This window comes from Aquarana catesbeiana, linkage group LG11, assembly GCF_042186555.1.
Source record: "Aquarana catesbeiana isolate 2022-GZ linkage group LG11, ASM4218655v1, whole genome shotgun sequence".
Taxonomy (NCBI): Eukaryota; Metazoa; Chordata; class Amphibia; order Anura; family Ranidae; genus Aquarana; species Aquarana catesbeiana.
Genome location: NC_133334.1, coordinates 63451858 through 63479103, shown reverse-complemented (window position 1 = coordinate 63479103; position 27246 = coordinate 63451858). Strand labels below are relative to the sequence as shown.

Sequence of the window (27246 nt, the reverse complement as noted above, 5' to 3'; positions counted from 1 at the left end):
GGTCTGGTATGGACTTTGGGGGGACCCCACGCCGTTTTTTTGGCGTAGGGGGTTCCCCTTAAAATCCATACCAGACCTAAGGGCCTGGTAATGCCCCGCGACGGGGCTCGCAAGGTGTCAATCTCGCCGATAAAAGCGGCGAGATTGACCTCCTTTTCTAGTTCCGTCGTACTCGAGTCACGTTCAAGAGTCACGTCTGTGTGTGGGCAAGTCCGTTCATGCGGAAAGTCCGCCGTAACTCCGGCGAAAGTCCATCGGGAAGACAGGCGGACCTAGCCTGCCGGAAAGTCCGGTCGTGTGTAGGTAAGTCCGTCCGTTCAGAAAGTCCGGCAGTAGTCTGGCGGGAAGAACGTCGGACCTAGTTTCACAGAAAGTCCGGTCCTGTGTATGCGGCATTAGTCCTCTTATCCTTTACAGCCAAGGAAGCTGCCATCTTCGCCTGATCTGCTGTTGCCATTGTGCTGCACATGTGATCAGTTATGACATCAGCCACTTGATGGCTTGACAGCTTGCTTGAGAGCCCCAGCAACTGTGACAGTTATCATTCACGGCATGCCTTGAATGTAACAGTTAAATCAAGAGGTTTAGTTCTTTTTTAACCTCCGTGGCAGTATGATTATTTCAGATTTTTGCATCTCAAAGCGGTACAATTATTTTGCATAGAAATTTGGCGTTTTATATTGTAGGCCTGTAATTCTTAGCAATAACACACTTAAATCTGTCCACCAAGAGTCTAGTAGATATCCCGGGTATGATGAAGTTTGAAACACAAAATCATAAATTATAATATAATAAATAAATATAAATAATTATAAAAAATAATAATATAATAATAATAATAATAAAATAAATTTCCCCACGATTCACTATCGCTCAATTCTGCAAGTGTTCTAATTTACTATCGCTGTTTTCTTGCTGGTCTAAAGCCACTTTTGACGTAAAGGGACACTTTTTGGTTGCTATGGACAATCTCAAGTTTCCAGGCAGAAAGAACAGTATATATAATATAAAACTTCATGCAGGGCATTGGACAAAGCATTGGGGACAAAAGGGATGTGAAATGATATCATACAGTACTATAATCTGTAAGATTACAGTATTGTATGTGTTATGATTTTTACAGTTTTTTTAATTTGCCGCCGGGCTCCGCCCCTGTGCGTTGCGACGCTCGCATGGAAAGGAGCCCGGCACAGAGAGGCTTCGGGAGGAGGACAGAGCCTGCAGACACAGTGGGGGACATCGCAGGATCCTGGTTACAAGGCAAGTATACCGCACCAGGATCCTGCAATGCAATCCCGAGTGTGGCTCGGGGTTACCGCTAATGGTGCTAAAATTTAACCCCGAGTCACAGTCGGGAATACCGTCAAGAACAAGAGAAGTATGGCCAAAGCTTTTTTTGACCATGCTTCTTATGTGGATCATGCTTATTTCTGCATTCCTGTGACCCAGATTCAGACAACAGTGGGCTAAAGTCCACTGTCGGATGTCGTCACAGAGCAGGTCCAGGCTCTGCAGAGATCCCAACAATAATGTCAAGATCCACCAAGATGCCTTAACCGGCAGCTGGCTCAGCCTCTCAGTGCGCTGCTGAGAGCCTGAGTCAGCAGCTCCCTCTCCCTCCACAGCCTGGCGCTCCAGTGAGCACAGGAGGGGCAGAGTAGTGAGCAGTGACTGACAGTCTTTGCTCTCAGCTCAGTAAAGACTGAGTGATATGTGGTTACGTGATCACTCAGTTCTCTGTCTTAGAGCTGGTGGGGACAGCTACAGCATTGAGCCGATGCTGCAGGCACATAGGTGAGTATGTATCTTTGGGTTCTTTATATCCCACACTCCTTTATTTTTCATTCAACCTCTAAATTATTGTATTTCTTATTTTGAAAAGCCAATATAAAGAAAGTTATGAGGTATGAAATGTCATATCTCCCAATGCCCAAATAAAAACAGTACAACAGTACAAAACTGCAATATTCTCACCTGTAATCTTCCCCGCAAGAAACCCAAACTTTTTGCTCATTCTGTAAAGACCACGGATTATAAATTTCTTGTCCCTTTTCATCAAAGAGTCGTGAAAGCCTCAGGCCTGTAGCAGTAAAGTCTGCAGACTGCAGTAGCCTTTGTTCAATAATCATAAGTAGCTGGAATGAAGCAAAACAAAGTAAAAAAAAAAATACAGCAAAACACATTCTATGCCAAATCCTCTTTACTCTATTACAACCGTGGCCCAAACACATAATAATTAAATTCATATACAATGTTAAAGGGAGTGTAAAATGACTGCAATGTTTATCTCAGTGTAGAGTAACAAAATGAGCACAGGCTTTTAACCAGCAGGGGGGGCAACAGGATTATAATTGAGCTCTGACCCGTTGGCAGAGAGGCAGAGAGCTGATTTGACAGTTGTACAGAATGAGCACTCAGCTTAGCCGCACTTCATCGGACCCTCTGTAAAAGGTTATGTTTTCATCTTTACGTTTCCCCTGCAGTACACACTACATTTTCTTAGTGTGTTAGCTAATGGATTTTTAAGGGTTTACCTTACAAAATCAAGCAGAAATTGGAACAGGGGATCTAATCATAAAACACGGCGAAGAGGTATTTGTCAACCTATGTGTAAGTGCATTATAATTCAATCAGCATCATAAATTTATAAGGAGGCTTCAAAAACCTGTGTATCTTAATTTTATCTACGGGTAAGACCTTGTCCATTGGTGATCCTCTAGCCATGGGAGAACTAAAAGTATAACTAAAGTATATAAACTTTTTCTTTTGGATAGAGTGTGAAATGGTTAAACTCCTGTAAGTTTGCACCTTTTTGGCATCTCTGTTTTATTAGGGAGATTCTCTTCTCTTACTGTTCCTAGGACACAATAGAGAAGAGAAGAAAAGAAATCTCTCCAGAGTTGGGTTGATGAGCTTTTAGATCAGTGATGGCGAACCTTGGCACCCCAGATGTTTTGGAACTACATTTCCCATGATGCTCCACTACACTGCAGAGTGCATGAGCATCATGGAAAATGTAGTTCCAAAACATCTGGGCAAGGTTCGCCATCACTGTTTTAGTTGTCTAAAAGAGAGATAGAGACAAATGTGTCCAGTGAAAGATTTCCCCTTTCTTCCTCTTCTAAGCACAACAAGGTTTTGGATTTTCCCTTGTTTCCATTCCCATTGACCATGGTCACCATTACAATATGAGAGATTGTATCTCCCCAGCAAGGGCATAGACAAAAATAAAAACCTGATAGGGATTATAACTCATCCTACTCCAAAAGTTCCAAAAACATTTTTGGCTTTAGAAACACTTTAAGACAAATGAAAGTGATATTGTCTAATAACAAAGCCTCTTTGTTATTTTAACCTCTTCACACTGGCCGAACACACATATGCTGCCTCTTGGAGTTTGGGCCTTCACGCCAAGAGGCCACATATATGGGGTCCGGTGTAAACCGCTTACCGTTATGGGGGCTGCTATGTGCAGAACCATTACACAGTCCCTGCGCACTCCCAGGACAGTAGCTGGCAGGTACCGGAAAGCTCCCGATGCATACTAGCGATCGTGAGCTTTCCGATCATGTCACCACTGTGACAGCCAATCACAGCAGTCACATGACCTGAATGCCCGCCTCCCGCCGTTTAGAACCTTTAAAGGGCTGGAATGCGGCCAGCGGAAGGGGTTAAATAACAAACACGTTATACTTGCTTGCTCTGTGTAATGGTTCTGCACAGGGCAGCCCCCATCCTCCTCTTCTGGGGTCCCCCGCCAGCATTTCTGGCTCCTCTTGCCAATGAGTACACCTCTCTCAGCAAGCCACTTGCTAAGGGATGTAGCGAGCCGCGCTATATGCATCTATTGACACAGTGTGGCTCGGTCCCGCCCTCTGCTCCCTCATCACTGGATTCAATTGACAGCAGCAGGAGAACTGTGTGTGGTGACCTGCATTTCAGTACTAGGGCACATAGAAAACAATTATTTTCTTTGTGCATTGTTCACATACTTGGTGCAATGTGCGGTGCAGTGCCACAGCTGGCACTGATCGGAAAAATTATGCATTTTACCATGCAAGCTACTTTGAAAGTAGCCTTAGGCCTCATGGACACTGGACGTTATAAAAAAATAGCAGTAGCATTAGCTGTAGAAATCTGTAGCTGTAGAATGAGTTTTGCAATGTTTTTACAGTAACATTTTTTAGCGGTTGTATTTTTTTAGCAAAACTATACTCCCACAAAAGCTAATGGCTCAAAAACGCTCATAAATGCAGAATAGCCGCATTTTATAGCTTTTTTTTACAGCATATTTACAGCTGAAAAACTCCTCTTCAAATCCACTAGTTCTGTTTTTTTTTTCCAACCAGCAAACACCACTGCCAATAAACGCTGATAAAAGCCTATGTGTGCATGGACGCATAGGATAACATGCTGGGGAGTTTACTGGCTGCAGAAAATAATGCCTGAAGCCAAAAACAGCAGCTGTAAAAACGTCCAGTGTGCACGAGGCCTTATGCCGCGTACACACGATCACACATTCCGACAACAAAATCCATGTTTTTTTTTCCGACGGATGTTGACTCAAACTTGTCTTGCATACACACAGTCACACAAATGTTGTCGGAAATCCAGAACGTCAAGTACGCGGTGACGTACAACACGTACGACGAGCCGAGAAAAATGAAGTTCAATAGCCAGTGCGGCTCTTCTGCTTGATTCCGAGCATGCGTGGACTTTTGTGCATTGGAATTGTGTACACACGATCGGAATTTCCGACAACGGAAACATCACTATACAATTCACTGCAATGTTTTGGAGTCATGCAGGACCCATGTATGAAGAAGGGGTGCTGTGTGACTTAGAAATCTTGTACTGAATTGTACTGTTATCTGATTTTTCAGTGAAGGGTTAAACTTTGCAACAAAGATTCGTTGCATGTTTTGCCGCCACTCATGGGGCTTAATCATCTCTATATACGAGCAGTACAATCCATGTAGTAAAGCCGCTAGTGTATGCAGTACTGCATGGGGCCAGAGGTCTGGGGGTGCTGGTGGCTCCCAGAATTTTGTGGAGAACTCAGAGACGCTCTGAGACACTCCCAGCTGGGTGGGGTGTCAGAGCACCCGAAAGTGTCAACAGTTCTCGAGTGTCTCTGAATGTCTCCGAGTTCTCCAGGAAGCACTGGGAGCCACCAGCGTCCCCGCACCTCTGGCCACATACAGTACTGCATACACCAGCGCCCCCGCACCTCTGGCCACATACAGTACTGCATACACCAGCGCCCCGCACCACTGACTGCATACTCCAGCAGTGGTTGCTGAACGAATCATCTGAGTTTCTATTATTTCTTATGGGGAAACTCGCTTTGATATACGAGTGCTTTGGTTTACAAGCATGCTTCTGGGACAAATACTCGTAATCCAAGGTATTACTGTACCTTGAATACTTTTTAGCATTTTTTTTTTTTTTTTTGGACTTTGCAAGATTATTTATTTATTGGGTTTATTTTCACAGTTTTGTTGTGCACATAATGTGTTGAGCGCCTTACTTTGACACATTTTAAATTTAAAGGTATGTGGTTACATTTAAAGGGGCAGCTTCAGATTTAATTAGTTACCATACACATTACATTTTTTTGGGTAATTGGTTAAATAAGGTAGGGCACTTTCATAATTTTTGTACAAACTATAATGTCACTGAAGTTTTTTCTCAAACTAAATAACACTGATCCACTTTTGCTCTGCATTACTTGGCAAATCCTACCACCCCAGTTGTGGTTGGTACTTCCTACTGGGCTATCCTTAATAAATATATGCAGATGACAGTGAGGACTTTATGGTCTCAATGCATGGCATAAACAAAAACCTATAACAGCCATAACAGGAGGTGGAATAAAGATATCTTCAGAAGCCGTTAAAAGTCAATTTGTTGACAGCAAAAAACTGTTTTGTATCTTTCCAGGTCTTATTTATTTAATTGTGTATCGCACTTTTAGTGATATTTATTAATAATGACACCCCATATGCGGCAAACAGACATGCTTTTTTAACTAACAGCTCAAAAGGGTGCTTGAGCTTTCTTTTGCGTTTGTCGTAAGCAGGGTTGCCCATTGAAATAAATAGGCTGCCCTATAATACGCAAAAAAAAGTGAAAACTTATGCAATATGCGCAAAGCTTGGCATTGTGTTCACAGAAATAATTTTTTAAAAATTCTCTGTTTTGCCCTAATACTAAATCCTAAAGGACTTGGTCTACCTAAAAAGCCGTTTCTAAAAAAAAAAGGTAATGTATGATGATTATATTTCATATATTTTCTTTATGTAATTATCATGTTCAAGTGTAATAACCCTAAACCAAAAATATATTGTAGCTTACCAATCATTAGATGAGCTGGCTGCATTAGCTTTCCTTTTTTTTAGGCTTTTACTTCTGTTTTTACCTGGTGATCTTGCTAATAATATACCTCCTGTATTAGCATGCCCCCACTCTGGATGAAGTAGCCCAGGGGCACTTTTGGACAGCAGCATTATTAATCTGGGGGGGGGGGGGTGAAGGATAATGTGTTATTAAACCCAAGACCAAAAATGTAATAGGGGCACCTTTGGACTGAATCTCGGGGGGAGGGGAGTGTATGATGGACTAGCATATTTAGATACACTAACAAACTGAAGATAACTCCAGCTAACACTTTTTAAGCAGTTACAGCAAATCATTTTTTTCTTTAGATTTTACATAAATAAATAAAAGCTGATCACTATAAGCACCCAAGTCAGTAGTAAATGGATTACCTTAACCCCGTAACTGCTAAATCTGCAAGGCAGCTTGTTCTTTTGAAAAACAACAGACTTTACTAGCTAGATGCTCAAGTGAAAATAAAGGAAAGAAAGCCTTAAAAAAGAAAACTAATGTAGCCATCACATCTAAGAATTGGTAAGCTGCAATATAACAAATGCTTGCTTTTGGGTTTACTACTGCTTTCAGAACTAAAATAAAAATGTAAAAATTATATTTTGTAATCAGGTAAATATTAAATACTGCATATATTTTTTTCATATATATGCAGCAAACAAACGGCAGACTCCTAGTAAAAACATCAGTTTTCTTAAGGCTCGTTTAGGGCGGACTCTGGGAATAAGTTAAAAAGCACAGCGGTCCGCTTACAACAACTGCAGGGCGAGCCCTTCCCTCTCTCCTATCAGAAATGGCACTATATTGATAAAAACATATAAACAGTGGTTGCCAACAAGCATGCAATAAAATATAGCATACTTTGCAAACTGAATGTCATAAAGGCAATCTATATGAAATGTTTCCTTATAAAAGATAGAGTTTAAATGTATCAGTCATGCACACCATAAGCAAAGTAAAAAAAAAAAAAAATACAGTACTTTTTTTTGGTACCAGTGTCACCAAAACCCAATACAATTTAGCATTAAATAGTAATTGAATTTTCTATGCAGACTATTTTAAGATGGAGATAAAGATGGAGTAAATACCACAGTTTATTTAAACTATTGCTAACTACTACATATGTGCAGCTGCAAAAATGCTTGCAAGTTTGAACTGTTACTAAAACCAATATAAATAATGATACCAAATATAATGGTAGATCTTCATTTGTAAATAAAAGAATTAAAAGTAAAGATTTTTTGAAAAAGATTTTTTGAAAAATAAAATATTTACGAAGAATCAGCCAGGAGTACAAGATGCTCAATATTTTAACTGGTGTTCAAAAAGTACTCATATCTCTTAAACAATGTACATAACTGCACACATACAGGCTTTCCCTCACTTAAAAGCAAGCAGGCATTTTTTTTTTAATATGGTATATATGATGTGTAAAAAAAACAAACACGTAGTGATCAGGGAAATCGAGAGTTTTAATTTCCCTAAAATTTTGGTGAAAATTTAGGAGATTTTTGCCAAATTTTGCAATTTTGGCAAAATGCAACGGAGTAAATGGGGAAGGAATAATTAAAGTGTTTTTGGTTGTTTTTAAGGGTGCAGAAAGCTGTAAATAACTCGCAAGGGTTATAGAAGCTCTTTTCAAATATCCTGGCTATTCTTGTGCCAATAAACAAGCTTTATTATTTTAAATTTTTTCTCTCATGAAAAAAAAAAGTATAAAGTAAAATTAAATGACCGTACACAAGTAATAATGAGATACACAAAAAAGAAACAAACACAATAAAAAAAAACAAAAAAAAACACTAAATTAAATAAAATTATTTCACCAAAGCAGAACAGTAAGCAAACTCATAAGGCGTCATCAGCATTCACCTGCCAAGATCTCATTGGGATAAAAGCTATAATGTCAGCAGAGGAGAAGCACAATGATTAGGGAAACAACTGCAGCCATTTTACTACGCTGAATAAACTCCATATTTGGGTAATTGTCCTGTCTCGTGATAACATCGGCATTCATACTGTTTTTTTCATTTTTTTTTTTTTTATTTGGAAAGGGAGGAGGGATGTGAAGACAAGAGTAAATAAACAATGACTTGCAGAAATCAGAAGAAATCATGTTTTCCTGTGCATTCATCTGAGATACGTTGGATAATATGTCAAGATGATGCAAGAAAGAAATGAACACAACAGGCAGTGACATCACAATGTGAAATATACAGAAATAATAGGAACACCTTCCATTATTTTTCAAAATATAAGTAAAAATTTATGAAAAATACACCAGGGAGAAATATGAATAGAAAAATGAAATAAATAAAATTTGACATAAAAATGTATTAGGTACTTTTCATTATATTTACATCAATTCAGGAATGATATTCAATGCAATGAAAAGTAAGTCAAATGTATAACCTTTTATCTCATTTACATTTCATCCCTTTTTTTTTCTAACAATTGTGCTTTATTAAGGAAAAAGATCACCCTTTTATATAGTTTAGTGATTTATCTGATCAGATGGTACAAATAAAGTGTGAAGAAGGGCTAAAGAAAAAAAGACATTGTTACAAGCCAAGAAGAAGATCTGGTTATATAAATTCTAGTATACCTTATACACATTGTTTTGCTAATTATTTTGAGCTAGTGAACTTGGAAGATAATAAGTTATATGACACATAATACCAAATACTATTCATACCAGAGGAGAAAATAACTCTTGATGAATATTTAACATGCATATATTCCAGGGTATTATTTCATTTCTTAATAAGCCGTTTGTGTTACAGATTTAATAATGATGCACTACATTGTCATTTATTGTAGAATATAACACTGATCACTCAAGTAACAATACATGTATAAACAATGTGTTTAATAAAAAGTGGCATACAATAAAATAGTATTCTCTTGTAATCTAAAAATAACAATACTAATGGGAAGTAAATAATTTAAAATATGCAATATACATTTTAAAAACAATCCAGACCATATTTTATTACTAATATTTATTAGTTTTATCCTGTTCTTACTTTTTAGGAACACATAGGTTTTAGTTTAGCTTGAATTTTTTTAGCCACTAACATTAATATGGATATTAAATATCACTAATGTATAATTATTTTAGCCACTGAAATTAATATGGATATTAAAAAAAACTAATGTTATTCAGTTCATAGAAACTAATTAAGTTAATAGAAATAAAATATATATATATACACTGGGATAGCTTTGTGCTCCTTGTAGTCTGTTGCATTATAAGAAGCAATAAATATATATTTTAAAAGATCTCTAAAGTACTATTGTTGAAAAGATACAAAACAAGACGCAATCAATAATAAAAAAACATTTCAATGCTGGAAAAAAGTTAAAAGACAAAATAGTCCTCTGTCTTATTTGAAACAAAATAATACAAATAAAAACTAGCAATATACTGTATGTTACGATCTACTGGGCTAATCTTCAGCAAATCTAGCTATACATGTACTAGGCCAATTAAGATGTTTGGTACTCAAGGAACAGCATCGTAGTCATCTGAAGACCAAGTAACTGCACCAACGCAGCCATGAACATGGACCTTCACCTCAAAGCATTTGACATTAGAGTAGATTTTGAAAAAAAAGGAAAATCAGCTATAAAATGACCAAAAAACATATATATGAGGGCTTCAAGAGAGTGGTTGGTTGTTTGGATGTGATACAACCATTTAAAGATCTTCTGCCCACTTGATTTTTCAGTGCAAATGACTGTTCTCCTGCCTGATCATGAACAATGGTGTACTGGCTAAACTAGTCAAACAAGACTAAACATTTTCACCTTAATAATAAACCTTTCTACAAACAAAAGTTCCCCCAAGGATATAAATGAATGCATGAGTATCACACAACAAATATTCAGGTCCCCTTGAGTCCATTTGATGCATTACCATGCATTATTTTTCACATTTACATGTATTGTGTCAAGGCAGTCTATTCATTAAAATACACTTCCAAAGCATTGGCACCTGCTACACTTGTGCATCAGGGCGCCTTTCTAAATGAATGCCACCACAACATACAAAGTATATTCCTGCAATAAACTTATCTAAGTAATATTAGTGTCCACAGAATTTTTTTTATTCTAGACCCATTTAACCTCCCTGGCGGTATGATTATTTCGGATTTTAGGTGCTGAAAGCGGTACAATTATTTTGCATGGAAATTTGGCGTTTTATATTGTAGGTCTGTAATTCTTAACAATAACACACTTAAATCTGTCCAAACAAGAGTCTAGTAGATATCCCGGGAATGATAAAGTTTGAAACACAAAAACATAAATTATAATATAATAAATAAAAATAAATAATTAAAAAAAAATAAAAATAAATAGTAATAAAATAAATTTCCCCACGATTCACTATCGCTCAATTCTGCAAGTGTTCTAATTTACTATCGCTGTTTTCTAGCTGGTCTAAAGCCACTTTTGACGTAAAGGGACACTTTTTGGTTGCTATGGACAATCTCCAGTTTCCAGGCAGAAAGAACAGTATATATAATATAAAACTGCATGCAGGGCATGGGCGAAAGCACTGGGGACAAAAGGGATGTGAAATAATGTCATACAGTACTGTAATCTGTAAGATTACAGTACTGTATGTGTTATGATTTTTACATTTTTTTAATTTGCCGCCAGGCTCCGCCCTCTTGCGTCGCAACGCTCGCAGGGAACGGAGCCTGGCAAGGAGAGGCTTTGGAGGAGGACGGAGCCCACGGACATTGCGGGGGACATCGCAGGATCCCGGGGACAAGGTAAGTAAAGGCACACCAGGATCCTGCGATGTAATCCCGAGTGTGGCTCGGGGTTACCGCTAATGGTCCTGAATTTTAACCCCGAGCCACACTCGGGAAAACCGCCAGGGAGGCTACATCTAAAACCAAGATCAAATCCCTGAGTTTTGGGCAGTTTTTTGATCTTTCTAAGAAAACAAGAGATACATACAATTAATTTCCCATTGTTTATAGATTGAGCTCTACTGCAATAAACTTTCATCCTGTCTAGAGATCTAAACATCAATGCCAACCCCTTAATGCCCCATACACACGATCAGAAATTCCGCCAGCAAAAGTCGGATGTGAGCTTTTAGTCAGAAATTCCGACCGTGTGTATGCTCCATCGGACTATTGCTGGCAGAATTCCAGCCAGCAAAAGATTGAGAGCATGTTCTCTATTTTTCGGTCGGAAAAAGTTCCTATCCAAAAATGCGTTTGTCTGTATGCAATTCGGACGCACAAAAAATCACGCATGCTCGGAAACAATTCGACGCATGCTCGGAAGCATTGAACTTCATTTTCTTGGCTCATCGTAGTGTTGTACGTCACCGCGTTCTTGACAGTCGAAAGTTCAGAGAACTTTTGTGTGACCGTGTGTATGCAAAGCAAGCTTGAGCGGAATTCTGTCAGAAAAACCATCCAAGTTTTTTCTGACGGAATTTCTGATCATGTGTAAGGGGCATTAGAGTTTAGGAGGAGTTGGTGAGGACTGTGAACAAACAGTTCTGGCACTGCTGAATATTATATAGAAACTGTTATTTTTTAGCATGTCTTTTTCCCTGAAAATAATTATTGGATACTGATGAGGGGTGCTGCATAGACATTTTATTTTATTAAAATATTATATAGGATCTATTAAACACCAACAGTTTGAGCAGCACTTAGAAATATAAAGAGAGATAGTACAGTTACAATACAATTCAGTGCAAGAGGGTTAGGAAGGACCTGCTCGTGAGAGTTTACAATCTTATAGGGGCAAGTGGTACAAAAAGTAATTACTGCAGGGAATGAGCTGATTGTGAAGGTAAACGCTCAGTTTTTAGTTGGAGATGGGATGAGCTTCCCCAAAGAGATGAGTTTTCAGGGATTGCTTAAAGGTAGACAGAGTAGGAGACAGCTGGACTTATTGGGTTAGAGAGCTCCAGAGGATGGGGGAGGCTCCGGAGAAGCCCTGAACATGAGCATGGGAGGAAGAGACAAGGGGGTAGAGAAAAGGAGGTCTTGGGAGGAGTGGTGAGGATAATTTGGGAGATATTCTTAGACAAATTTGGTGATGTAGCTGGGAGTTGAATTGCTTTGTATGTTGTTTTTAATTTTTTTCATTGGGCAATCCAAAGCCAGTGGAGGGATCAGTAGATTGGGGTGGTAAACACTGAGCGGTTGGTAAGGTAGATGAGTGTAGCAGCATCATTCAAGTTAGGCTGAAAGGGTATAGCCTGTGTAAAGGTAGGCTAAAGAGGAGGGAGCTGTAATAGGTTGAGGTCAAGGTTATGATTAAGCGATTTGGTTTATTAACTACTTAAGGACCGGAAGGATTTGCCCCCTTAATGACCAGGCCATTTTTTGCGATACGGCATGGCGTCGCTAACAATTGCACGGTCATGCGTACCCAAACAAAATTGACATTCTTCTTTTCCCACAAATAGAGCTTTCTTTTAATGGTATTTGATCACCTTTGTGGTTTTTATTTTTTGCGCTATAAACAATTTTGAAAAAAAGCAATATTTTTTACTTTTTGCTATAATAAATATCCCCCCCAAAAATATAAAAAAACAAAATTCTTCCTCAGTTTAGGCCGATATATATTCTTCTACATATTCTTGGTAAAAAAATCCTAATAAGTGTATATTGATTGGTTTGTGCAAATGTTATAACGTCTACAAAAGGGGGAATAGATTTATGGTATTTTAATTTTTTTTTTTACTAGTAATGGCGGTGATCAGCGGTTCTTATCAGGACTGCGACATTGCAGCGGACAGATCAGACACTTTTGATACATTTTTGGGACCAGTGACATTTGTATAGCGATCAGTGCTATAAAAATGCACTGATTACTGTGTAAATGTCATTGGTAGGGAAGGGGTTAACACTAGGGGCGATCAAGGGGTTAAGTGTGTTCCCTGCTAGGTGATTCTAACTGTGTGGGGATGTGATATACTAGAGGAGGAGCCAGATCGTTGCTCCTACTTAGTACGCCCAGACCATCTGTCTCTCCTCTACTGACAGAATGGGGATTTGTGTGTTTACACACACACGTCCCCATTCTCGCTCTCGTGCCCATGATCGCTCGCGGCCAGCGGAAATTGCGGCCACTGGCCACGCGCATCCTGTCCCCCGCCGTGCAGCGGGAGCACGTGCCTGCTATGGCCTTAAAGGAGCCATCGTACCATGACGGCGATTCGCGGGAACGTGACGACCTGCCGCAGTATAATGATGGCGGCTGGTCGGCATGTGGTTAAACATGTTAACCTTGCTGCTTGTATCGTGGCCTAGTGGTGTTATTTTTACGGTTAAAGCATTTATACTTCTGAAGATTGGAAAAAAAGTCACCTCTTTAGCACATACTTTGACAATTTTCCAGTTCACAGACTGGACCAGCACCAGATCTTCAGTACAGCTATTGTATCACCTGGAGCAGTGTTGCATCCTCTCTTTGTCTAAAAGGGGGATAGCCTGTGTAAAGGTAGGCCGAAGAGGAGGGAGCTGTAATAGTCCCAAAAACAAGAGAGTGAATGGGAAACTTGGTGGTGTCATTGGTTAAGGAGTGTACATTGAAAATTTTATGGAGAGGAAGTCTGCAAGATTTGGACAGTGATCAAATTTGGGTCTGAAAGGACAGGTCAGAATCCAGGATTACACCAAGAACCCTGGCATGAGGAGGGGGGGGGGGGTGATAGTTGTATTCATCTTGATAAAAAAAAGTCAAGGGAGAGGGCAAAGGGGTAGTGGGAAATATTATGAGCTCAGTTTTAGAAAGATTTTGTTTTAGGAAGTGGTGTGACATCCATACTAATGTGTCCATTAATAAGTTAGTAAGGCAAGAGAAAACTGGAGGGGTGAGGTAAGGAGTAGAGAAATAGATTTAAGTGTCTCAGCACAGATATGTTATTGGAAGCTGATGGAGGTTATCAACTGACCAAGGGAAGAGAATAGAAGGGGGTCCAACGACAGAACCCTGGGGACTCCTCCAGAAAGAAGTAGAGAGAAGAAAATAGAGTTGTAGGCAGTACTGATAGAATGCTTCTATAGGTAAGAGAATGAGGAAAGAGCAGAGTTTTGGAGGCCAAGGAAGTGGAGTTTTATTTTTTGAAGAGAAGGAGTGGGTCGTTTACTGTATCAAACGCAGAAGAAAGGTCCAATAGTATGAATATGGGATAATAGTTATTGGTTTCAGCAGTTAGTAAGTCATTAGTGATTTTTTGTGAGTGAAAGCCAGTCTGTAAGGGGTCAAATAGGTTGTTGTCAGTGAGGTTGGTTACATCAGCGACTATTCCAGCCAAAAAGCCCTTACCTGGCCCACCATAAATTTGGTTATCCTGAAGTTCTCCTTTAAGGGGCTCATACCTATGGTCTGCCACAGCGAAATAATCTTTTATTTGGGTGGAATATCAGACAATACTCAAGTGTTATACATCCAGCCAAGTGGCTGTATGGTACAGTGTCACTGCCTTCTTAGCAGAATATAGAGTTCAAGACTCACCTCCTTTATTGGCTGTTGCAAATCTTTTCCGCTAATAAATACATGGGTTTCACCATAATCTTTGCCATTTTCAAAAACCTGAAAAAAAAAAAAAAAAACTACTATTATAATGAAGAGTTAAATAAAATAAGGCATAAAAAGTTAAACATATTTTAAGCTGTAGTGTAGTAAGGCACAAATCTGAAAAAAAGCACTATAAGATTTTCCAGATAATTACAAATACCTGCATCTACTGGCACAAAGACCCCTGGCACTTGTAGTTCGAAATAACCACATTATTTGTGGACACAAATAATGGGATAAAATAATAGCTACTGCCATGTACAGGTTTTGTGGGGAAAAACAAATGAGATTTTAATTTATCAAATTTACTCATTTAAAAGAAAAGCCTACATGGCAGGCATATGTGTAAAATATAACATAAAATAAAATAAAAAAAAACCTAGACCAGGTAAAATTAGAACACACTTTCTAATTTCAGTATGCTTAATTTGACAACTGTTAATCGCAATTCTAAAGACACAGCGTGATAGAAAGCTGATTACTTGCAGTGTAACAAGTGCTGCAGGACACATTGTCACTGTGTTAGAAAATGCTGATTATTAATGTAATGTTTTTAAGCTGAAGAAAGAAAGTGCCAGAGAGCATCATCTATGCTTACAGTTCTGAACTGCTAATTGTGGCCATGAAATGCAAACAAACTGCATGTCAACTGATGACAACATGGCAGGTAAACAATGGCAAGGTTTTGAACTGGAAAAACAAAAGAGTAACCCTTGATTATTCCAGGTAAATGTCTACCAAAATTTGCATACATGTCTTTTGGATTTTGCACCTAAATGCACCTAAAAAACTTGAACATAAAGTGTATATATATATATATATGTATATATATATATATATATATATATATATATATATATATATACACATATATATATATATATATATATATATACACATATATATATATATATATATATATATATATATATATATATATATATATATATATAACAATTATGTAACTGACATAAAGGTATATTTTTTACTTATACAGTATATAAATATTTAAGAAAAATTATTAAAAAGATAAATTAGATATTGCTGTTTCTTGTAAATTCAATTACTTACATACAAATAAAATATTACTGTATACTAATCTATATGACAAAACAAAAAAAAAAAAAAAAAAATTCAGTATATCATACAAGCTTGGTATTGGCTTAGATCCCTGTTTCATTTGCATACAATAAATTTCCTAAGGGAGATATGTAAGCAAACACAAATATGTTTTTTGCCCAACCGCGTTTGACATTTTGTAAAGCCATTTAACCCACTTTTCACTTTCACTCTACAAGGGATAATGTTTCACTGTAAAATATGCAGAACATTTAGATCATAAACACACACACATATGCATCATTCTCTTTTCAAATCCTAGCAGTGTAAAACAAGAAACTCACATTACCAGTTAACCTTCTATTATTCCTATACACTTATCTAAATCTGTAATAAAATAAAAAATGTTAAGTTCAGGTCTGGTAAGATACACTTTAACCACTTCAGCCCCAGAAGGATTTGCCCCCTAAATGAACAGGCCATTTTTGGCGATACGGCACTGAATCGCTTTAACTGACAATTGTATTTGATCACCTCTGCAGTTTTTATTTTTTGCGCTATAAACAAACAAAGAGCGACAATTTTGAAAAAAAAAATATTTTTTTTACTTTTTGCTACAATACATATCCAAAAAATATATAAAAAAACACATGTATTCAGCAGTTTAGGCCGATATATATTCTTCTACATATTTTTGGTAAAAAAAAAATCGCAATAGGCTTTTTTTTAATTTGATGTTTGGTTATCACGTCTACAAACTATGGGATAGATTTAGGGACTTTTATTTATTTTTATTGTTTTTACTAGTAATGGTGGCGATCTGCAATTTTTAGCGGGACTGTGACATTGCGGCGGACAGATCTGATCCCAAATGACACTTTTTGGGGACCACTGACATTATTACATTAATCAGTGCTATAAAAATGCACTGATCAATGTAAAAAGTGGTTAACACTAGGGGGCGATCAAGGGGTTAAGTGTGTTCGCTAGGTGTGTTCTAACTTTAGGGGGGATGGGCTCACTGGGACATGACAGAGATCACTATTCCCGATAATTGGGAACAGTAGATCTCTGTCATGTCCCCTGTCAGAACGGGGATTCGCCTTGTTTACAAAGGCAGATCCATGTTCCGCCTCTGTACTAGGCAGTCGCCGACGGACATCAAGTCCACCCGACCCGTAGCCACACTCCCGCAGCGTGCAGCGGGAGCAAGAGCATGCCTGCCCACAACTGTGCCTGCGCAAGCCGCCGTACAGGTACAGCAATTCGTGCAGCGCTGCCAACCTGCCGCAGTATATCTGCGTGAGCTGGTCGGCAAGTGGTTAACTGAGCAAATAAGCCTAGGTGATCCTACCTTAATAAGGTAGACAAGTGGTACCTGCACTTGTCTGCCAAAAAAACTTTTAATACTTTAAAGTGTTTGTAAACCTTTATTTTTTTAAAAAAATAACAAACATGCCTATACTTAACTGCTCTGTGCAATCGTTTTGCACAGAGCAGCCCCGATCCTCTTCTTCTGGGGTCCTGCTGCTATCAATCTGTCCAGTGTGGAGAAACATTGAGAAAAAGGGGGGTCTGGTGGGGAGCTGCAGCACAGTTTTACAACCACTTTAAGCTTAATTGAACAAGCTGAAATTAAAAGCTGATTGGATACCATGCACAGCTGCATCAGACTTTGAGTGCTCCAGTTATAGAAAATCTTGTGTGTGTGTGTTATAAAACATTGGGAGCAATACAAGTACTCAAGATACGGAACGTGGCACAAAGAGTATCAATGGGAAAAAAATATTATTAATAGACTGGCATTTCAGTGTGATGCACTCCCCCTTTCTCAAAGCTCTGTCCTGCCAAAACATTGGCTGCCTATTAACCGCTTGCCGACCGGCTCACGCCGATATACGTTGGCAGAAGGGCACGTACAGGCATACCTGTATGTCGCCCTTTAAGTAGCGGTTTGCAGGTGCGTGCGCCGCGACATCCATGAGTGTGATCGCGGGTCCCGCGGAGAGGAAGAACGGGGATATGCTGATGTACACAGTGCCTAATGACACCGACACTGATCACCGCTCCCTGTAATCGGGAGCGGTGATCAGTGTCGTGTCACACATAGCCCCTCCCCCCACAGTTAGAATCACTCCCTAGGACTTACTTAACCCCTGCAGCTCGATGCCGTCAATGGGCAATGTCAACCTGTGACGAAACGCATCTGGAGGAGGATACGTGCTGACGTCACCACACTGTTGTATTAGGAGGATGGGGAGTTCTATCGTAGCCGGCCGCCTCTGTTTTTTAGCGCGATTTTTAACTTCAACTCAATGTAAGTGCAATACTGTTTTAATAAAACTTGTTTAAGCGATATTACGCTATGGTTGGTCTTTCCCTTATACCCTGCTGAGTACTGAGGCCCATGGGAGATTCACAGCATCAAGGGATTGGAGCATACAGATAATCCTTTTGGTTGCATCTGTCTGGATGTTCCTTCCGTTCAAGCAAAGGCCTTGGCTGGGCTATAGCCATCCGCTTGCTTCCGCTTGCCATCTGGTAAGTGGCTTTTTCATTAGGTGGTGGCACTGAATAAGGATTTAGCTCACCTGGGTGTTCTGTGTGGAATTGTTTGAACTGCAATTTAATATCCTGGAATACACCAGCTATTGTTGGCCTGCATTTTTATATAGCGCAGCTTCTCTTTTCCATTCTAACCTGTGCAATTCGCTATATGCTGCTGCTTTTTTGGACTTTGATCATTTCAATAATGTCTTGATTATTTAAAATAAGATTATTTTATAGATCTAGCACGGTTTTTTCCTTTATATGTTGTAAGTACTGTCGCTGATTATAAAAAAATTAAACTTCGGGTTTAAACAAAGGGGCTGCACCAACACATTTGAAAAGCTCTGGGCCCCATGGCTAGATACCCCAGGTCTGACTCTGATCAACCTGGTAGTAGACAGGATCCTACGCGGCTAATATTATTATTATACAGGATTTATAAAGCGCCAACAGTTTGTGCAGAGCTCTACAATGTAAAAGGGGACAGTACAATTACAATACAGTTCATTACAGAAGGAACGGGAGGGCCTTACTCATGGAGCTTACAATCTAAAGGGAGAGGGAGGTGGTACAAAAGGTAATAGCTGCAGGGGATGATCTGATGGAGGTGACTCAAGTACAGTTCTTAGGTGGCAGTGGGGTAGGCGTCCCTGAATAAAAAGTTTTCAAGGATCGCCTAAAGGCAGACAGGGTAGGATTAGACATAGTGGGGTAGGGAGTTCCATAGGATGGGAGATGCTCTGCAGAAGTCCTGGAGGCGAGCATGGGAGGAGGTAACAAGGGAGCTAGAGAGCAGGAGCTCTTGGGAGGAGCGGAGAGGACGATATCTGCAGATGAGGTTGGTGATGTAGCTGGGGGCGATGTTGTGGATGGCCTTGTATGTTGTGGTTAGTATTTTGAATTTGTTCACTGTACTGCCATATGTATCATGGATTGGCCTGGTGGGATCTGTGGTCTTTGCTGCTTTTCAAAGTTAATGGACAATTTAACTTGTAATCCTATTGTATAGCCCTTTGTGAAGGAAATGTGGGCTTGGACTCACTTTTCTCATTTCACTTACTTTTAAATAAGCTTCTCTGATAAAAAAACAAAAAAACTTAGCATTTAAATCTATGAAGACTTGCAGGCACATGTGTGGGAAGGGGTTATAGGGTAGGTTTTGGAAGACCGTGAAGCAAAGCTTCCCTGGCCTGGTCACACAGCCAATACCGCAGGTCTGTGGTTTAAGTACCTACTACTTGCCCTACGTGCATTTAGAATTTCAACCGCAGGACACAGGGACAAAAATTAAGTCTCTGTAGAAAACCAATGTACATTTTTGGAGTTACCTATTATTAGTTAAATATTTATAGCTTAAAACAAAAGTATTCCCAAAGCTTTTTTTGGCCATACTTCTCTCCTAGGTCACAGGAGTGCACTTATTTCAGCACGCCTATGACCCAAGTTCAGCCGGCAGCAGGCTAAAGCCCGCTGTCAGCTGATGTCACAGAGCCGGTCCCAGTCTCCAGAAGGATCCAGAATTTAAGGTTGGGATCCACCCAGAAGCCTGATCGGCAGCTGGCTCAGCCCAAACCAATAACCCCCACCCCCTCCACAGCCTGGGGCTCCAGTGAGCGCTGGAGAGGTACAGCAGAAAGTGGTGACTGACAGTCACTGTTCCATGCTCAGTGAAGACCAAGAACTGAGTAATCGCTGTTGGCCCAAGAAAAGCTGCAAAAGCCCCTATCTGCTTTATATCTAGACCTGCTGAGAAAAGACTCCATCAAAATAATAAACTCTGGGTTCAGTGGAAAGCGGATATACCAGACCTGGACAGAGAGGAATGGAATGACTGCTTAGCCGACAGTACTACCTTACTGATATCCTCGAAAGAAAGATTAATACTAATAATTAATAAAAATGATACCCCCAGAGGCTCCACAGGGTTTACCCACAGAGATCACAGGACTGCCCCCAGTGTCAACACGAAACAGGCACATATTTTCACATGTTTTGGAGTTGCCCTAAAATTACCAGATATTGGGCTAAGGTAGTAGACACCATCAATGGCCGCCTCCAGCTGGTTCTTCCTGTGTCCCCGGAGCTTGCCCTTCTGGGTATCCAGGATGACGACCAGAGGCCGCGATATACAAAACTGCTCCTGACTTACTTATTCTTTTACGCAAAAAGGGAAATTGTACTGCAGTGGAGTGCCCCCTCTACCCCTACGGTGGGATCATGGGAGAAGTCAATAAATGCTGTGCTTCCTCTGCATAAACTAACATACCTTAACAGAAACTGCCCCAAGAAGTTTACTAAAATTTGGCAGCCATGGACTGCGTAGATAGGAGTTGACCCCTGTCTAAGGGTTCCTGATACGTGGAGATGTAGTACCTACTCTGGCTCTTTTCTCTGGAAAATAGATGATATCCCATACTACAGATGTGTAATGTCATATTGTTAATGTACTCATTGTCCTTGGTATGGAAACTTACCTGTACTGTATCTTTTTGATTTAGTCCATTTTGGACAAATTTTGTATCATGCTTTGAAATTTGTTTGTTTCAATAAAGAAACATTTTGAATTTATAAATAAAAAAAAAAAAAAAAAAAAAGAACTGAGTGATCAGCGTTCACGTAATCGATCAGTTCCCAGGTATTGGAGCCGACAAGAAATCGCTGCAGCATCGGACCGATGCTGCAGCTATATAGGTGTGAATGTATGTTTATATATTTTTTAAATTTCTTTTACTTCTTCTTTAATTTTGTCAGTGAATGTAATATTACTACTGGTATTTATGTATATATGGAAAATAATACTGAGACCAAAGCTTCCAGAGATCCAGAATTTTGATTCTGAATGTGGTTTATTGATTGTATTACGCTTCAATGTATAATTTTGTGAATTACTAGTGAATTAGCAATATCATTTTATAAATAGCCCCCTAAGACTATTACTGAGGGGAAAAAATCCTTTAGCTGCAATACTGCACCAGCAATCTAAAAAAGAATGAAAGATCTTTTTTTTATTGAGTGTAAAACCTTTTTATCCACAACATAATGCAGAAAGATGAATGAGGCAGCTCATGTAATGTAGTCAACAGAAAATTGGCCAAATCATAAAGGTTCATTGGAAGAGCCTGGCAAAATTAAGATGTGAGTGTACAAAGAGCTTCCTAGACCACATGAGATCACCAGAGCACTTGGCTGTTGTATGGAGAATATATGCACATTAAATGACCTGACAGAAGATGTTCCAACAGCTATTAATCTGATGTTTATTTATTTATTTTACTCATTTATTTAGAGATGATACTTTCCCTTCACATCAGCCTCTGCACCCCAAGAAGGTTACAATTTAATATTCCTACCATGGACAGACACGCATACACACATTGGGACCAGTTTGGAAGGAAGCAGCTTATTTTACCAGTATTTTTTAAATAGTTGGGAAAAAAAGGAGCACCCAGACAAAGCCTACACAAAAACAGAAGACGCATACAAACTCCATGCAGGTAGTTATTTTGGTGTTAATTAGCCACCAATGGTTACTGTCAAATATAATAGATAAAACTAAATGCATACATGTGAAATGTTTCACCCGCCAAAGGATTTGCAATTCTGTTTAGCCAGTCTTGTAATGCATACACCCTATTCACCCTAATGACATCACGGCAGATGCTGGTTAAGTTACATACATTTATGTAGACCCTGTTACCTTGCCCATTCAGAGAAAAGTGACAGAATCTCTATAAGGGCAAGCCCTGTATCAGTATGGAAGCCACCACAAAATACTAGGTGTTGACTGGTGTCAGAGCTTACAGGAAGCAGTGATGTTACCCTCTTTATTATGTACAATTGTGTAGGCCTAACTTTTTTGCCACTAGGCCCAAGCACTACATCACGGGGGTGCACATTCTCCCCAAATGCTTCCAATTTGACATCCGTGCAGGGGCCGGCCCCAATGGCAGACAGTGTGAGTTCAGGGACACGCACCCACATGGATGGTGGCTGCATCCTAATTGACATCAATGGGACTGCCAGCACAGGGATGCATTGAACACCTTTGCATTGCCATGTGGGTAAACACAGCAAGTTACAAAAAATGTTTATGTAAAGTGTTACTAAACCCAGGACCCTGCATTTACTATATCTGGTCTCCCACAATACACAGAACATAGAAATGCAATTCTTTTAGTAAATATATACTGCTAAACACCTTTTCTCATTAGCAGTATAAAGCAGTCTTTTGACTTCTATCAGTGCCCAGCCGAGCAGAATTTATGATTTTTTGATCATTTTTCAGAGATTATGAATGATAACACAAAAACTTTTATTTCACTCATGGTTAGTGTTTAGGTGAAGCCATTTATTATCAATCAACTACTGTGTTTACTCTTTTTAAATCATAATCACAACAGAAACTACCCAAATGACCCTGATCAAAAGTCTACATACCCCAGTTCTTAATACCGTGTATTGCCCCCTTTAACATCAATGACAGCTTGAAGTCTTTTGTGGTATTTGTGGATGAGGCTCTTTATCTTTTCAGATGGTAAAGCTGCCCAGTCCTCTTGGCAAAAATCCTCCAGTTCCTGTAAATTCTTGGGCTGTCTTGCATGAACTGCACGTTTTGAGATCTCCCCAGAGTGGCTCAATGATATTGAGGTCAGGAGACTGAGATGGCCACTACAGTACCTTTACTTTATTCTGCTGTAGCCAATGACAGGTCGACTTGGTCTTGTGTTTTGGATCATTGTCATGTTGGAATGTCCCAGAACATCCCATGTGCAGCTTCCTGGCTGATGAATGCAAATGCTCCTCCAGTATTTTTTGATAACATACTGCATTCATCTTGCCATTAATTTTGACCAAATTTCCTGTGCCTTTGTAGCTCACACATCCCCAAAACATCAGCAATCCACCTCTGTGTTTCACAGTAGGAATGGTGTACCTTTCATCATAGGCCTTGTTGACTCCTCTCCAAATGTAGCATTTATGGTTGTGGCCAAAAAGCTCAATTTTGGTCTCATCACTCCAAATGGCATTGTGCCAGAAGGTTTGAGGCTTGTCTTTGTGCTGTTTGGCGTATTGTAAGCGGGATAATTTGTGGCATTTGTGTAGTAATGGCTTCCTTCTGGCGACTCGAGCATGCAGCCCATCTTTCTACAAATGTATCCTTATTGTGCATCTTGAAACAGCCACACCACATGTTTTCAGAGAGTCCTGTATTTCACCTGAAGTTATTTGTGGGTTTTTCTTTGCATCCCAAACAATTTTCCTGGCAGTTGTGTCTGAAATTTTAGTTGGTCTACCTGACTGTGGTTTGTTTCAACAGAACACGTCATTTTTCACTTCTTGATTAGAGTTTGAACACTGCTGATTGGCATTATCAATTCCTTGGATATCTTTTTATATTCCTTTCCTGTTTTATACAGTTCAACTACCTTTTCCTGCAGATCCTTTGACAATTCTTTTGCTTTCCCCATGACTCAGAATCCAGAAACATCAGTGCAACACTGGATGAGAGATGCAAGGGTCTGTCAGGAGTCCAGAAACTCATTGACCTTTTATACACACACACTAATTACAAGCAAACAGATCACAGGTGAGGATGGTTACTTTTAATAGCTATTCAAACCCCTTTGTGTCGAAATCACCAGGGTATGTAAACTTTTGATCAGGGTCATTTGGGTAGTTTCTGTTGTAAATATGGTTTAAAAAGAGTAAACACGGTTGATTGATAATACATGGCTTCAGCCAAACACTAACCATGAGTTAAAGAAAAGTTTTTGTTTTATCATTCATATTCTCTGAAAAATGGCCAAGAAATCATAAATTCTGCCAGGGTATGTAAACTTATGAGCACAACTGTATCACGGAAAGCATTTTATTACACAGTTTGGTCAATTTAAAAAAAACCTGCTAATCAGAAATTCAGAGCCGTCCTGTGTCCTCTGCTCACCTTCTGTGTTACCTCAATTAGCCCCTCTAGTATTTATCCTGGACTACAGAATTATCAGATTTATGTTGTAACGATTTGAGAACTGGGGTGGCTGAGTAGTTTAGCAAAAGTCACTAGGCAGAGCTGACACCATAAAGTCCACAAAAATGCTGTGTGTTGCCAGGCCACAACATTTTTGAAGAGCTCAGTGATTTCTTGGCAGATCAACAGGTATTTTTCAGTACTTGTTGCTTCTTCAAAGCAATAAAATGTGCATGTTTTCAGAGAGGGACTACATTTTTTTTTGCCGTAACATAAGCTTTATATGAAAAAAATACCCCTGGATTATTTTGTTCTCAAAAGTTCCCTGACATTCCAACTCTAACAAAATATGTATGCAGCACAAGTTTAGCTTTCTCTATAGTGAAAGCAGATCCCAAAATATTTTTTTAAAGGTGATTGGTGAGTATGACACTTGAAAAGCAGAAAAATACACAGTTGTCTATATATTATAATATGGTGAATGATTGTGCTGTGAACCCTGTTTAACCACTTCCCTACCCGCCTATAGTCAAATGACGTCCACAGATGGGATCTCCCATCCTGGGTGGACGTCATATGACGGCCTCGGGTTCCCGGCCGCCTAGGTTCCCGGGAACCCGAGGGACCCAGTGCGTGTGCCCGGCGGCCGCGATGTCCGCCGGGCACCTGCGATTGCCCGTTAACCGGGCCGGACCGTGGATCTGTGTGTGTAAACACACAGATCCACGTCCTGTCAGCTCAGAGGAGAGCGATCTGTGTTCCCAGAACGGAGGAACACTGATCGGTCTCCTCCCCTTGTACGTCCCCGCCCCCTATAGTTAGAAGCATTCCCTAGGAAACACATTTAACCCCTCCCCGCCCCCTAGTGGTTAACCCCTTCACTGCCTGTCACATTTACACAGTAATCAATGCAATTTTATAGCATTGATCGCTGTATAAATGTGAATGGTCCCAAAAATGTGTCAAAAGTGTCTGATGTGTCCGCCATAATGTCGCAGTCACGAAAAAAAATCGCGATCGCCGCTATTATTAGTAAAAAAAATAAATAAATATTTTTTTTTTAAAAATGCCATAGATCTATCCCGTATTTTATAGACGCTATAACTTTTGCGCAAACCAATCAATATACGCTTATTGCGATTTTTTTTACCAAAAATATGTAGAAGAATATGTATCGGCCGAAACTGAGGAAAAAATTTTTTTTTTTTTTTTTTTAAAAATTGGGATATTTATTATAGCAAAAAGTTAAAAATATTGTGTTTTTTTCAAAATTGTCGCTCTTCTTTTGTTTATAGCGCAAAAAATAAAAACCGCAGAGGTGATCAAATACCACCAAAAGAAAGCTCTATTTGTGGGGAAAAAAGGACGTCAATTTTGTTTGGGTACAACGTCGCACGACCGCGCAATTGTCGTTTAAAGTGCGACAGCGCTGAAAACTAAAAATTGGTCTGGGAAGGAAGGGGGTGAAAAGGCCCGGTATTGAACCGGTTAAAGGGCCACTGCTCAGCAAAGCCGCCAGAAGTCTCCAAACTTTCTAAGCAAAGGGCCAGTTTACTGTCCTTCAGGCTTTAGGGGGGCGGACTGTGGCCAGTAGAACTAGAAAATGCCCCAGCATCAATGCCCCTTCATTGGTTTTAATGGGAGGAATAGTGTCCCATTGTTCATATCAATGAGAAGAATAGTGCTCCATCATTGGTGTCAGTTGGTGGAATAGTGCCCCAAGGGCCAGATAAAGGCAAGTAAAAGGCCACATTTGGTCCCCGCGCTACAGTTTGGAGACCACTTTTCTAAACAATCTGTCTATTGAGCTGTATCAAAAATGACAAAAATAAATAAATAAAAGGGGGGAGAACACAGGAGAGGGAATAGCAAAAGAAAAGGGGAGAGCAAAAAAAAAAAAAAAAAAAAAAGGAAACCGGAGAGCAAATGAAAAGGAAAGGAGATGAACATAAGAAAAGGAAGAGGGAAAAACACGAATAGAGGACTAAAGGATAATTAAAGGGAAAGAAAAATAGATCATTTTAAGCATGATTTATTAAAAGACACAATTGCTGAAGCAAAGATAGGTGTAGCCAAACAATGTAGGTTATATGGATTGTAATTACTAACACCCACCTTTATATGTAGACCTGGTGGAAAAGTAGCATTGCACAGGAAGGGTCTAATATGCTGGTAGATATAAGAGGCGCCCTGCTTTTGCTCAGCCTGTAATTGTGAGGCAAGTTTATCCAGCTGACCCTGGTGCTCTTTGATAGCCGTTTCCAGTTCATCAATCAGCTTATTCACCTGAAGGAGTTAAATTACAAGAGCTGTTAGTACAATGTAATTCTATGTGTCACACCATTTAGACAATGTGGGGCCATGAAACCATTTAGCTAATGAGGTACTTGCATTAAATTCTGCTTAAAGGGACATTTTACCTTAAAAGCAATTTGCCTCAAATATCAGAACTGTAATAACTGATAGGTACGAATTCTGAAGTTGATATAACAGAATGTGAGATCCACACTATTAGCATGTCCAAAATCTCCCCCAATTCATCTTAGAAAGCTTACCAATCACCTAAGTTACAACAAACGAGGGTCAATAGTGTGAGCTGGCAGCATGTAGCACACAGCCGCAGCAATGTGAAATGATGCACGGTTCATGCACGGTTAAACTGCAGTCACATGCTTCCATGTAGCTTGCATTCCTGGACCCCAATCCTTGTAACTTTA

At 39.5% G+C, this 27246-nt stretch overlaps 1 protein-coding gene across 1 annotated transcript in view; it reads right to left on the bottom strand.

Annotated features, from left to right (window-relative positions):
* The window catches only part of DCDC1 (doublecortin domain containing 1), a 690767-nt gene that overhangs the window by 303903 nt on the left and 359618 nt on the right, over positions 1–27246 (bottom strand). Inside the window, exons 10-12 of the mRNA XM_073604506.1 lie at positions 26645–26815; positions 14893–14970; positions 1975–2135 (exon numbers count right to left, since the gene is read on the bottom strand). Of these exons, the coding sequence (XP_073460607.1) occupies positions 1975–2135; positions 14893–14970; positions 26645–26815 (410 nt within the window). The remainder of the gene's footprint in view (positions 1–1974; positions 2136–14892; positions 14971–26644; positions 26816–27246) is intronic.